The following is a 13415-nucleotide window of genomic DNA, read 5'->3' as shown; positions in this document are numbered from 1 at the left end:
TATCCAAAGCAGAGCTTTGTAGTAAAGTCAGGGGTGGAGATATGGTAGATAGGAGGCCAGGGGTGGCCATGGCCACATATTTACATATTTTTGACCTAATTTAAGCTAAAATCTAAATTAGAAAAAATGAACTGATAAATTCAGCTTTTTTTAACATTTAGCAGATGAAAACTGGGATCATATCTCAATACCACTGAAGCTATCACGTTATTGTTATCAAATAATTAGTAAAACAGAATTTTAAAGAAAAAAAAAAATGAAATCAGTAACCTTGTCTGTTCCGGCACAGTATTATGTCTTCAGTACAGGGGCCAGGACATGATCTATGGGGGCACTGGCCCCTGTTGGCCCCTATCTAGAACCGCCCATGCAGAGAAGACATTTGCCCCAGAAATTTTGTTCACTATATCTTTTATTTAGTCAGCGCAGATGTTTAAACATATGCGTCTATTTGTTAGGAAAGGCTAGGGGAAAGTATAGTTAGTCTTTATTTCTAAAATATGGATGTTGTGGTCTTCCTTGATGCAACAGTGTAGATGCACCCTGAGGTTCTGGCCACCACTCAGTACATTGGTTATTGCCTGGCCCCCCTTATTAAAATGTTCTGGCTACGCCTCTGGGTAAAGTGGGGCTATGGGGGTATTTTATTTTGGAGGTTTGACCCAGCATTCTGGTTCAGTAACAGCTCTGTGGTCCTCCTCTCTCAGCAGACCTCAATAGTTGGCGGATGAGGGCGCCTCACCGCCGTCAGACACCCACAGTCTTTCTCTTATTAGTGCACGCGCGCCCCTCTGAACGGGACCAGATGATGAGCGCCAAATAAGACGAAAACCGTCCACGCGTAAAGTTCGCATCCGATTCACTACTTCGGTGATGTAAAAACCTCGAAGGAGGAGAATTTTCTACGAGTCGGGTCGAAAGGGAAGCTTGAGGAGTCGTGCCTGTTGGAGCTGGCGCTGACCATCAAATGACCAACTTCTGAAAGTCGCTCTGGGCTGTTCCTGCAGTTTCTCAGCTCGAAACCTCCGCAACAAGTAAGTTCTGACAGAGTTTGCAAAACGCATTGTTTCTGCGCTTGTGAACGCTAATGCACGTTTGGAAAGCATTAAATGCCAAACTTTCCCCCCCACACACATATTAAGCAGATTGTCGCAAAATCCCTTCAAGCACTTTTGTAAACATGAACAGCCTTTTGCAGTTTGCAGAGGAGAGACAATGTTAGTAAAAGCGAGGCTTGTTTTTTGGGGGAGAAAAATTCAATAAAAGTTTAGGGTTCTTTAAAAGTTGCTAGACGTGAATACCCATGTGTTGGTTTGGATGGATGGAACTAATTTTAGTATGTTTACAGTATATATATTATATGTTATATATATTTATATCCTATATATTTATATTCTATATATATTTTTGTATATATTTGTAAATATATTTACTATATATATATATATATATATATATATATATATATATATATATATATATATATATATATATATATATATATATATATTTATTTATTTATTTTTTTGTCATAAACCTCAAGTTACAATATTTTCTTGTTATTGCTGTTATGGAGACATACATTAAATTACACAATGGATACATGGAAACTAAAAGAAAATGACAGGTTAAAAGAATTATTTGCAAAATAAGAGCTGAGAAAAAAATGCATATGCATTGAATTCAGTATATCGTGGAACAACCTTCAATGTGTTTACTATAAGTTTAATTATTTAAATATGTGACTATTCTTTGCAGGAAAACTTGCACTCAGTCAGATTAGATGCAGAGCATCAGTTTTCTAGTTTTGCCACATATTGTACCCTTTTCTATTTCGCATTTATGCATTCTGGATTTTGATTGGACGAGTGTAAGTGCATTCTTATTTTAATAGTCTTATACATTTAGACTCAAGCTGCATAGAGAAATAATGTAACCGCAATACAGCTGCTAAACATTCTTTTAACCAGTGCTAATTAGACAGACAGAAGTCCTCATTTAAAACACATTTTTCTCCTTTGCTTTCAACTCAGTTTTTAATTAATTTAACTATTTTTTTATCAGTTTTTTTTTTTTTTATTAGGTGATTCTGGAGGTATTGTGTATACGCTACATCTGCTAAACACACGTGTGTTGTGTCAGTTTTATCACCGTGAAGCACTTTGGCCAACAGTGCTGTTTTAAGTTCATGATTTTGATTAACACACAGGATAATTGTGTCACTTTGCTTCTTTATAAAGCCCAACTCAATCTCTGAGTTTCAGCAGCTGATTACTAGAATTATGCATAAGTGACTTGCCTTAAATTGATCATAATTTAAGGCAAGTCAGGAGACTTCTAAAGATGTTTAACAATGAATTTGATAAAGTGCTATTCCATTAAAGGGGCCTAAAATGATATATAAGCCACACATTTTAGTTTTTTATTTATGAAGAAGACAAAAACAAAAAACAAAAATCTGAAAGCTACATTTTATTTAACTTCCATTTCACATTAGTGTCATACACAGTGCGAAATTGTCCTAATGTATCCCAAATATACAGTAGTACGTTGAGGATAGTGGTTGTTATGTTGGACTTGAAAAACAATTAAGGCTGTTAAACACTCCTGCAAAGCACTCTCGTAAAATCAAAACACTGTCGAGTTTTGACTTTACATTAGGACAAATAACCATTTAACTGCTGTGAAATTGTAGAACTTTCTGTCTCTGCTACGCAATTATTCATAACAGTTACTCAGTTCACTCAAAAAAAGTCATCATTTTTTATTTTGAAGTTTTCCTGAATACAGAGTAGAAATAGTGCAACTAGAACATCTAATCAATCAAGATTATTTATTTTAAATTAAGTTGTTTGTCTTGTTGATATCCCTGGGGATATTGAGGTTTTTGCCATGTTGATTGCTTTATTTGATTATTACTATGCGTCTGCATGGAAGACTAAATGTATGTTAAAATAGAATTGCAGTGTGACCTATTTTGGAACAAATGCAAACTGTTTTAGGTTTTGCATTTCTATTATAGATTTTATCCAGACACCTTTAATATTGTCATACAGATAGAGCTGAATGGAATTACCTATTTTAAGAACCATTTGTTCAGAAGCATATAAAGCCCAGTTGTTTCATAGCAGAACACAACAGGCTGCTGACTAGGTTGTTTATAGAGACGAGGTAAGGTATTTTATGAGACATTTGTTCCATCAGTGTCTGTCTCTGCTAAAGAATATCTGTAATGTTCTACATGTTGTCCGACAGCTCAGCAGATCTATGAAAACCATTAGAATGAACATACTTGCATTTTCCCCTCATCAGAAATCAGCTGCTAGGATGCAGAGAGAAATAGAGCCTCTATAGAGCAAATTAAAGCAACTTTATATCTGGGTTTTCTCTAGAAAACAATTTGATTGTTGTATTTTTAGGTATCTTTAGGAAGGTTTAACCTGAAAACACCTCATTTCTCTTAATTTGTGCAACACCTAGGTTTTAGTTGTTTAAAGCACCTTTAGCTTCTATTTTGTTTTCCCACTCAGCGATTTGTTGTCTGCAAAGAACAACGCCTGGAATTCTGCATTTGCACTGGAATGTTATGATTGCTGCAGCAAACTTTTCCCCCCACCTCTACTGGACTCAGGCTTTTAGATGTTCATTGTATACATCTTCCTTTCTCCTTTATGTGCATTACCCCCCCCCCCCAAACACACACACACCCATACACAGCTCTTTTTCTCTCTCACACACAGTCGTGCATAGGGTTTTGCAGATGTGTGACCTGATCTGCTTCCAGTCGAGGCTCCTCTCATGCCAGTGTGCTGACTCTGAGTTTTCCACACTCTCTTATGAAATTGGAGTAGGAGACATTAGAACCATCCAGTAGCCAGGCTTGAATGGCTTGGAGCGCACACACATACATAAGCCCGAAGATACAAATACATGCGTCTGTGCATATGGACTCCCTGTGACTGCCTATATATCCTAATATAGGTGCACACTGAGGGAAGTAAACATACGTCAAACTGTCCATAGGCTATAAGGAGCAGCTGCAGCTTGTAGGTCTTTTGTTTGAGTTATACATAAAATCCAGTGGTGAAGAGTTATCTCTCTCTTTAAATGTTTATTTGAAAAACAGCTGGTGGGAAAGTAAAAAAGATACACTGTTTTTTTTATATAAAAATGAACGCTAAGAAGCTCCCTTGTTTTATCTCCCTTTATCTATGTGAGAAAAAGATAATTTGTAGATACTTTGGAGATTGTACCCCAAACAAGGTAAAAAGAACCAACACATTAGCAGGAATCTACACAGAGGACATGCATACAGTACAGACAGAAATTTGTTTAAGTCATTAAATTTATACCTAAGGATTAGCTACTGTATAAACAAAAAGAAATTTAGCTTAAAAATTAAAATCATCTTGTAGAAGTCACCAAATTAATAGCCTCATCCTGTGTTTGATTTCATTTTTGTAAAAATGTAAGTCAATTTTAAACAGCATTTAAACTTATTGCACACCTTTCACTGCAGCTGTTTTACATTGATTTGTATTACCCTATCATTTCATAACCCTCAACGTATTTGTATTACATCTGCATGCAAAAAGTCATAATGATGAAACATATCATTAATTTATATAGGCTCTATAATCCATATACATTTTATAAACTTGTTTTAGAACAAATGATAAAGTGCAACAAAGTCAAATTTAACAATTCAGTTTTACAGGTTAACATGTTTGTTTTTATCAGTGTTTGGATAGGCTATAGTTGCTCCAATTTAAAGATAGCAAAGACAGAAATATATAGAAAACTAAGATAAAAAAAAAGCCTAGAAAGTGGATCCTCAATATGGAGTTTTTGTTGTCATTTTTTCAGCTGAAGAATTGGATTAAGCATGTTAAATCTTTGTTGGAATCACCTCAGCTCTTGTCTGAGGTTAGCAGCGCTCAACCGGTTATTAAAATGCACAAGCCCATTTCTCCACATGCACGCTCTGTTTAAAAGTTGCCATTAGCATCGCTCATAAAGGCTTACTTTCCAAAAGAAAGTTTGGAATTTTTCCACTATGTCAGACTCAACACTGGTAAGTGAAAAAGGGGACCAATCTCCAAGCTCCTCTAGTATATTGTATATAAGCTATATACCAGGAGATGCTGCAAAGGAGCTTTCAAACAATTTATGCTTCAGCTTTTTCTTATTTTTCGGACTTGAGATTTATTACTTTTTTTTATTTTGATATGACTGAAAATGTCTTGTTCATCATCACCTTTTGCTGTTTGAATAATATCACATGATCATGTTTCAAACACTTCACACTATAGAATGAGCATAATAGCATGTACAATGCTTGCTGAAATTCTATCTCACCAAAATTGGTATCAGTAAATACTCATAATTAACTTTATCTATTTTACACTGGAGAAATTGATCTCTGCATTTTATCCTCTTCGGGAGCAGTGGGCTGCTATTGTGCGACACCCAGGGAGCAGTGTGGGGTTAAGGGTCTTGCTTTGGGACCCATAGTGTAGGCTGTGGGGATCGAACCGTGTAATTGCAATCTTCTCAGAACACAAGCGCACTGCTCTAACCACTAGTCCAGCACTCCCCAAGGAAAATGATGAAGAAACGCACAAAGGTGCAATAATAGTATTGTCCCACATTGAACTCTTAGCCAATCGTTACAGCAGTAGCAGGGGTGACAAATCACATTCTTGATTTGTTTTACAACTAGCGGAGTTAAAAGATAAATCACATTCTTACCAAAGCCGGTCAGGAGGAACGCGCAAACATATCTTGCATCCAACAAATCACAACTTTTTCCTTATTTAACAAGATAAAAATTAAGATATTCCAGCTAAAACTGACTGAATAGATGTATTTTTTAGGAGTGTGTGAATTCACATTCTAATCTGAAAAAAACATACACAAAGAGAAAATACAATTAGGAAAAATTTATTGATACAATTACTTTGTCTTTAGCACTCAGACCTCGACAGGAAAGATAGCGCTTAATTTTGATAGATACTGTATGCATGAACAGGAGCAAAGAATAGGGCTGTTTCCCTCCAGGCCATTTCTCATCCTCTGTTTTTGCTCCACTTACACATGTTCACGCCTGTGGGGCGTTGAAACTCAGAAATTAAAAAAGAGAAAGAGCAACTAAAATTTTCTGCCCAGCTGCGGTCCGCTTGTCTCCGGTCGGATCTCTTGCGCATGCTCTCAAAGGTCTTAAAAACAATTTGAAGCGGTGCTCAACACCCTCCCATGGAACGGACACATACAGGAGCAATGGATGTGTAATCTAGATGTTACAGGTTAACTGAAAGTTTGCGGGTTGTAACATCCTTCTAATTACTGTACACTCCTCCTATCTTGGTGCTATGTCCACTACTATAGAATATCCTAACATTTGCAATGGACATATGCTTTTCGGCCAGAAAAGCCTTTCATTCAGATGCTTGTTCCCTTTGGTTTGGAGAACAGTTCCTGCCTCAAGTGGAGGAGTTCAAGTATCTTTGTGTCCCGTTTGCGAGTAAGGGAGCGGGAGATTGATAGACAGATTGGTATCGCAGCTGTTATAATGCGGATGCTGCACCAGTCTGTTGGTAAAGGGAGAGCTGAGCGAAAAGGCAAAGCTCTTGGTCAGTTAGTCTATGTTCCTGCCTCACTTACAATCATGAAATCTGTATCAGGACTGAAAGAACGATATCCAGGATATAAGTAGATTAAATTAGCTTTTTTCTGCTGGGTGGCCGGGTACACCTTTAGAGATAGGGTGAGGCGCTTGGTCATTAAGGAAAGGCTCTAAGTAGACTTGATTCTCCTCTACATCAAGAAGAGCCAGCAGAGGTGGATTGGACATCTTTTTTGGATGCTCCCTGGAACACTTCCTTCGGGATAAAGCGAGAGATGACAAGTATGAGTGCGAGTACGAGTACGATTAAGCTTTTCAACTTATACGTCAAAACAGATGCTGAAATTCTTCGGGTTTTTTTTGTCCTTGCCTTCTTCCTAAGCAATTAGGATTGTCTTTCCTTGAATTTCTATGAATGTATACCAGTAAAATTGAGAGTGTAAAATGGATAAAATCAAAATCGGAGATTTTCTTACCTATTATTAAACCTAATATTTTATTTCATTTATTCTTTATAATACCCACATGCTTAGCTGGAATAAAAAAGCTAGAAATTGACACTCCTATTTTTTTAACACATATAATTGTAGTCATATTTAAAACAAGTAGTCTGTACAGGGTTTGCAAATTTTCTGTACCCTGTGTTCTCTTCAGATGAAACTCAGGCTGAACTCAGGCTTGCAACATTGCTCTGTGGGTGTGTGTGGGATTGTATGCTTTTATGATGCATTGAAGAGAATCTAACAGAAATGAAATGACCTCTCCTCTTCTGACCTTTTAATTTTCTTTGCTTTCACCTTTGTACCACCATCCTATTTATTTCTGACTCCCTCAGCCCCTCCCCTTCAGCTGATTTGGAACAAACAAGGATGATTAGTAGAAATTTGAGGAAACATGGCAGAAGCATGTTGTTGGCAGCAAGGTGATAAGTGAAACTTTAGTTAGAATAAACCCTCATGCATATATGTGTGGGTGGTAGTGATGTGCTCATTTTGCATGCATGCATGTGCGTTTAATGAAAACTGTTTTGGGAGAAGGGTTGACCACACATGTTTACCAAGGGAACCAGGGAGGCTCTCACTGATCCTCCCTCTTCTCTTATTGGACCCCACGATTTTCCTGGGAATCTGAGAGCTTCTCATCGGCCTAAACAGAAATAAGGGACAAACGTGCAGCCGTAAAAAGGCTTTCCAGACACTTTTAAAGGATTAACATGAGGCCACATGTTGGAGCAAAGAAGCTCTACGTTTTATTCAGTTCAGATCCTCCATATACATTAAAATAGACTCTGAAAGAAAATACCAAGTAGAAGCGATGTGTGAAAATGATTTGAAAGTTCTCGTGGGATTAATAGAGCATCAGCTAAAAGATGATGTGAATATTTGCAAGTTATTAAAGCTTAATTGGAAGGGGGACTGAGTTATTTTAAAGATTGCATGGCCAATGCTGAAACTGAGCAACACACAAAGTAAGTGGGGCATTCTTCCCGGTCCAGATGAGCCTGCTGCTTGACAGCTTTCTGCCATGAATTCCTGCATTGTATAACTTGGCCTTCTGTGGCCCCTTGGCACATGGAATTCAGGCACACACACACACACAGGACGTACACTTCAGCCCGGACATTAAACATAAAGAAAAACGTTGTTGTCCAATATCCTGAGCTTTACTACACAGTGAAAGTCTGAAACTCTTGGTAAACATCTTTATGAATCATCTTTTTTTTTATTTTTTATTTTTTTTTATTACTAATTTAAAAGGTGCAATGAACAGGAAACAATTGAATTTGAAACAAAGTTAAGATTCAGCATCAGAGTTTGGAAAAACACTGGCAGAGACCAGTGCTCCACGTTCAGAGTTGCTGGTTGCCCAACAAGCTTAAGCAGTGCAGCTGTAAATAGCTAAGGGTGTGGACTGAAGGTTCGGCCTAAATTTAGAGGTTGGACTTCTCTTGTAGAACTTGTCCTCCAGCACATTCTGAATGACCATGGAGGGTTCTCTCTGTTGTTGACAATATTCAGTTATTTGAAAAGGATAACAAACAGCAAACCTCTGAGTGTTGTTGTAATAGAATAGCATGGGTAGTTGGCAGTGTCTGGGACGGGCTTGTTTGGAAGTGTGGTTTTTGAAAGACTGAGCATCTTTTGTAAATTACCCTTTAGTTTTGTTTCTATTTTTTGCTTTTCTTTTACAAACAGTGACTTCATTGCTATTTGCACTTTGTAGGCAGACGAAATCATACGTTTCTATTCTTCATTCTGATATTTCTATTTTATATCATATATTTTTCCTCTCCACTGTCGCTACAAGCATGCGTGGTGTGAGGGATTGCCTTCGAGTCAATGAGTTGATGCAATCAACTGGTTTTCCTTAGAAAACTTTGAACCAATATGACTGTATGATCTGGCAGAATTGTATCTGTAATGTGCCTTGAGATTACATGTGTTGTGAATTGGTGCTATATAAATAAATTGAATTGAAAATTATAGCTTATTTTTTCAAGAGCTGTATTTATTCTACTTACTTGGTACCAAAGCTTAATAAGCATTTAAATTATAGTATCTTTACATGGTTGAATTGAATATAAAACAGAACTAGGATTTGACAAATGAGGTTCTGTGATAAATGGGATCTAAATGCAGCAGCTCAGCCTTAAGTATAAGTGCTGGATTAGGTGTCATAAGTGGTAATATTTCAAAATAGACTGGTCTGATCAGAGGTTGAACCGCTACCAGTGGAGAAAGTTTCAAATGGAACTGTGTAGGAGATTTGACGGTTTTTTTAGGAGGTGTACTAGTTAGACCATTCCTGACCAATATGGATTTTCTTTGAGTTGTGACCTTCTGATTCAGTTTTTTAACTCTTTCAGCACAACTCAGAGTCCAACAAATAAAAACTGGCAGATCAGGATTTCCTCCAAATTAATGGTGCATCTCTTATTTGGATTGTATCAGTTAGAATTAAATAACTGATCAAAAATGCTATAATTTACCATGAGTAATTATAATGACAATTTTGATTGTTATTAATCACAATTTTCCTGACCAAGAAATGTAGGTCAAAATTGAGCTAAACAAAAATAAAAGCAACATGTAGAGCCAAATCTGAAATATAAATTATCTCACACCATTCCTTTAGTAATTTTAATATTTGGATGCAACTCAATATTTTGTCAACAAGTATGCGAGTATTAGCAGTCTTTTTGGTGAATCTAAAATGGGAGAAGGCGGACAGGGACATAATATTACCGTCTGAGAGCTAAGTGGAGCTATGAATTTAAAAAGGGAAGAATTGACATGGTGACTTTTTTTTTCATCAGAAACATTTGGGAAAGTTAACCACAAGTGAAATAAAAAGCTCATATTTTTATTAAGAGGAAAAGGCAAAAACATAAAGTATTACAATAGTTTAAACCACCAGATGAAAATCCCTGTTCTAGAAATCACAACTCAAAGAGGCTGAATACAAATGCACGACGCATTTTCAGTTTTCTTTTTTTTTTAAACATTTTGTTGTAATGCCAAGTGTAGCATTAATGGGTTTTTGAGAACCCTTCTCATCATCAGTGTGAAGTTTTTAATTTAATTAAATTTTTTTACCTGATGTATACAATCCGACTTATGAAGTGAACAGAAAATCCATTATAAATTGAACATATATATATATATATATATATATATATATATATATATATATATATATATATATATATATATATATATATATATATATATATATATATATATATATATATATTATTATTATTATTATTATTATTTGTTAGTATGTTCATTAAAGGAATTTTCTGACAATTATTTCATGGTTCATGCATACATCGTTAAAACCATGTAAATTTACCTTCCACTTTACAGCTACTTAAACATAAATGTTTGTGGTTGTAAGACTAAATGTTAAACGTTCTATTTGCTGTTTAGCTGAAAATTCAATGAATAGTTCCAGAAAACAGCCTCATAGATTAATCTTTAAAATTCTTCAGTAACAAACTAAAAGGCCAATTATTGTGCATTGCTCCTGTGCCGTGTTGGGTTACATGTACACCAGCTGATAATAAAATAGCCAACCACAATTTGAACTCACAGGAAGGCTGAGAAGAGGGAGCTAATGGATGAAGGGGGGTTAGTTTTCACATAGACGTGGCATTGTGAAGTTTAACTGATAATTACAATCACTGTGTTTGTCCCTCTGTCATTCACCTCCTCTCTCTTTCCCTCTCTAGCATCATGACTGTCTCGCTATCCTCCATCATTTTGCTTGTACTCCTCAATTCTGCTTTGGATTGGCTCCCCACTCCAGGATTTGCATTTCTCATGGATCATGACCAAAGATCATCATCGGGTGAGTTACTAATTTTCATGTTGAATACTGAGAAGAAATGGTACGATACTGGGGACGAACGGTTCTTCAGACAGTTCATCAGATTGTCAGTGTGTGTCCTATCAAATATTAACTGATGTGATTCCGATTTTGTGCTCAATATACTGTTGACACTTGTTATCACACTTATGTCAGACATCATTTGCAGAATGCTGTGTTTGCTCGGATGCATGTGGAAAAGTTCACTGTTGAGCAAACGTTGTACCTTCCTCACTTGTTGATGATCAATAGTTCTAAGGTAAACATATGGCTGGAGCTTTGCTGTCAAAGTCCAGGGACAGACCAATGCATGATGTTCAGCCAACTAATCGAGTTGTCACTGGATTATTTGAAATAATTAGGTTGAGGGATGGTGGTTCTGCCTGGGGATGCAAACTGGGTTGTTATGCAATGTACCACTTCCAATCTGTAAGCCACAAAGCTACTGCAGTAGGAACTTTAAAATTACTGTTAATTTGTGGTTATGGGAAGGGAAAAAATGCTAAATTACCTTGTCACTAGATCATCCGCAAAGCACTAGCTTATATTTATTTTCCCCATTTAATTGATCAGTCCTTAATGGAATTCTTTTTTTAAGAACAGGCCCTATAAAGGGAAACTTCTAAGATATAATTTACAACTAAAAGATGCAAGAGCATCTTTCTTCTCTGAGATTATCAACAAAAACACCAACAATGCTCGAGCCTTATTTGCCACAGTCGAAGGTAAACAAACCCTCCTGTCTCTGTGGCCGATGAACCTTCTTTGAAAAAGGCCTGCAGTGACTTTGCAGAGTTTTTAACTGAGAAAGCACAAGATATAAGAAAAGCAGTATACATATCGACGCCCACTCCAGTACCCATACTGTCTGTAGTTCGAATAAATTCTGTTCAAATGCCCCAATTCTGTCAAATAAACTGCATGTTTCCTCCTGTCTTTATGTTTTAGCCATGGGTTTTTAGAAGTTTTAAAATATCTTATAGTCTGATTTGATTAAAATCATAAACACATCACTCATGCCAGATGTTTCCCCCCGGGGCTTAAAAACAGCAATTGTTAAACTATTGCTCAAAAAGAGAAGCTTGATTGGTCCTGCAGAACTACAGACCCATCCCAAACCTCCCTTTATCAGTAGGATTATTGAAATATGTGTGTTTGAACAGTTCAATGAGTTATTAACAATGACCAGCTGCTTTGATATCTTCCAGTCAGGTTTCCGTGCCAACCACAGTATAGAGACTGCCCTGATTAAGATGTTCAATGACATCCGTATACATTTAAAATCTAGAGGACCACAGTGCTGGTATTATTGGACCTCAGTGCCTCACTTGATACTGTTGATCACGCAATTTTATTAGATATTAATATCACATGCAGGGTTCCTCAAAGTTCCATTCTGGAGCTCCTCTTTTTCAACATCTACATGCTCCCCTTGGCTCTGATTATATATATAAAAAAAACAAAATCTGTTACCATAACTGTGCATATTACTAATCACAATGTCACCAGGTGAGTATAAACTTATAAGAGCGTTGGCTAGATGCTTGGAAAAAACTATATGTGGATGCAACTATTTTTGGACTAAATCAAAACTATGACAGATCGACCAGATTTAGCCTGAAAACTAATGTCTTAATGATGCCTGGTGTTTGGGGGTACAAGCACTGAAAGTTCTTTTAGGTCAATGTTACAACTAATTTGTTTAGAGCTGTTGGAGCAGTTAAACTGTTAATTGAGGTATTATTAGTTTAAGTTTGTTGTCCAACTGTTTTATTTGTTTTACTACCCGTTTTAATCATGTTTTTATCTGTGTTTGCTTTTACTCTGCTTTTAGTTTTCTTCTATTTTATTGTCTAATTCATGTTAACCACTTTGAACTGTCCATGTACTGAATTGTGCCATACAAATCAACCTTTCTCACTTAAATAACACAGCTGTCAAAGTGTAACAGGATTGCAGTAGCATTATGCTCTGCTATCACTCTTCTTCAGGTAGAGTGATAATACTTTTTTCATCCATCATGAATGAGATCTTGAAAATTTTTAACTACAAGTAACGTTTGACCCAAAAGTTGGTTTTTGCTACCAAGATGATACTGAAAATGGATTTTTATTTTTATCTGTATGGCAGTGGCTCCAAAAATAAATTTAAATAACATGACTTAATAAAAAGAAACAATTATAGATATATTTTGATAGTTAGCTAGAGTATATATCTAAATTTAATTGCACGTAGACAAAACATGTCCCAAATTAAATGTGGAGAATGTTCACAAGGTTTGGTTCACAACTATCCCACATCAAGATGTGATATGGTACCTGACTTCTGCTAAATAAGAGTGAGTGCTGAAAAGGAATCAAAAGATACTTTAATGGTGAGAATATTTATTTACTATTTTAACAGATTTGTTCCTTTTTAG

The 13415-nt window shown here is 36.2% G+C and overlaps 1 protein-coding gene across 1 annotated transcript in view; it reads left to right on the top strand.

Annotated features, from left to right (window-relative positions):
* Positions 1-670: 670 nt before the first annotated feature.
* ghra (growth hormone receptor a) overlaps positions 671-13415 on the top strand; it is a 41190-nt gene continuing 28445 nt past the window's right edge. The window contains exons 1-2 of the mRNA XM_038308081.1: positions 671-1034; positions 10860-10978. Of these exons, the coding sequence (XP_038164009.1) occupies positions 10864-10978 (115 nt within the window). The 5' untranslated portion in view covers positions 671-1034; positions 10860-10863. The remainder of the gene's footprint in view (positions 1035-10859; positions 10979-13415) is intronic.

Source organism: Cyprinodon tularosa, unplaced genomic scaffold (assembly GCF_016077235.1).
Source record: "Cyprinodon tularosa strain WSP-4 unplaced genomic scaffold, ASM1607723v1 ctg63, whole genome shotgun sequence".
Lineage (NCBI taxonomy): Eukaryota > Metazoa > Chordata > Actinopteri > Cyprinodontiformes > Cyprinodontidae > Cyprinodon > Cyprinodon tularosa.
This window is presented reverse-complemented; position numbering and strand designations above follow the sequence as displayed.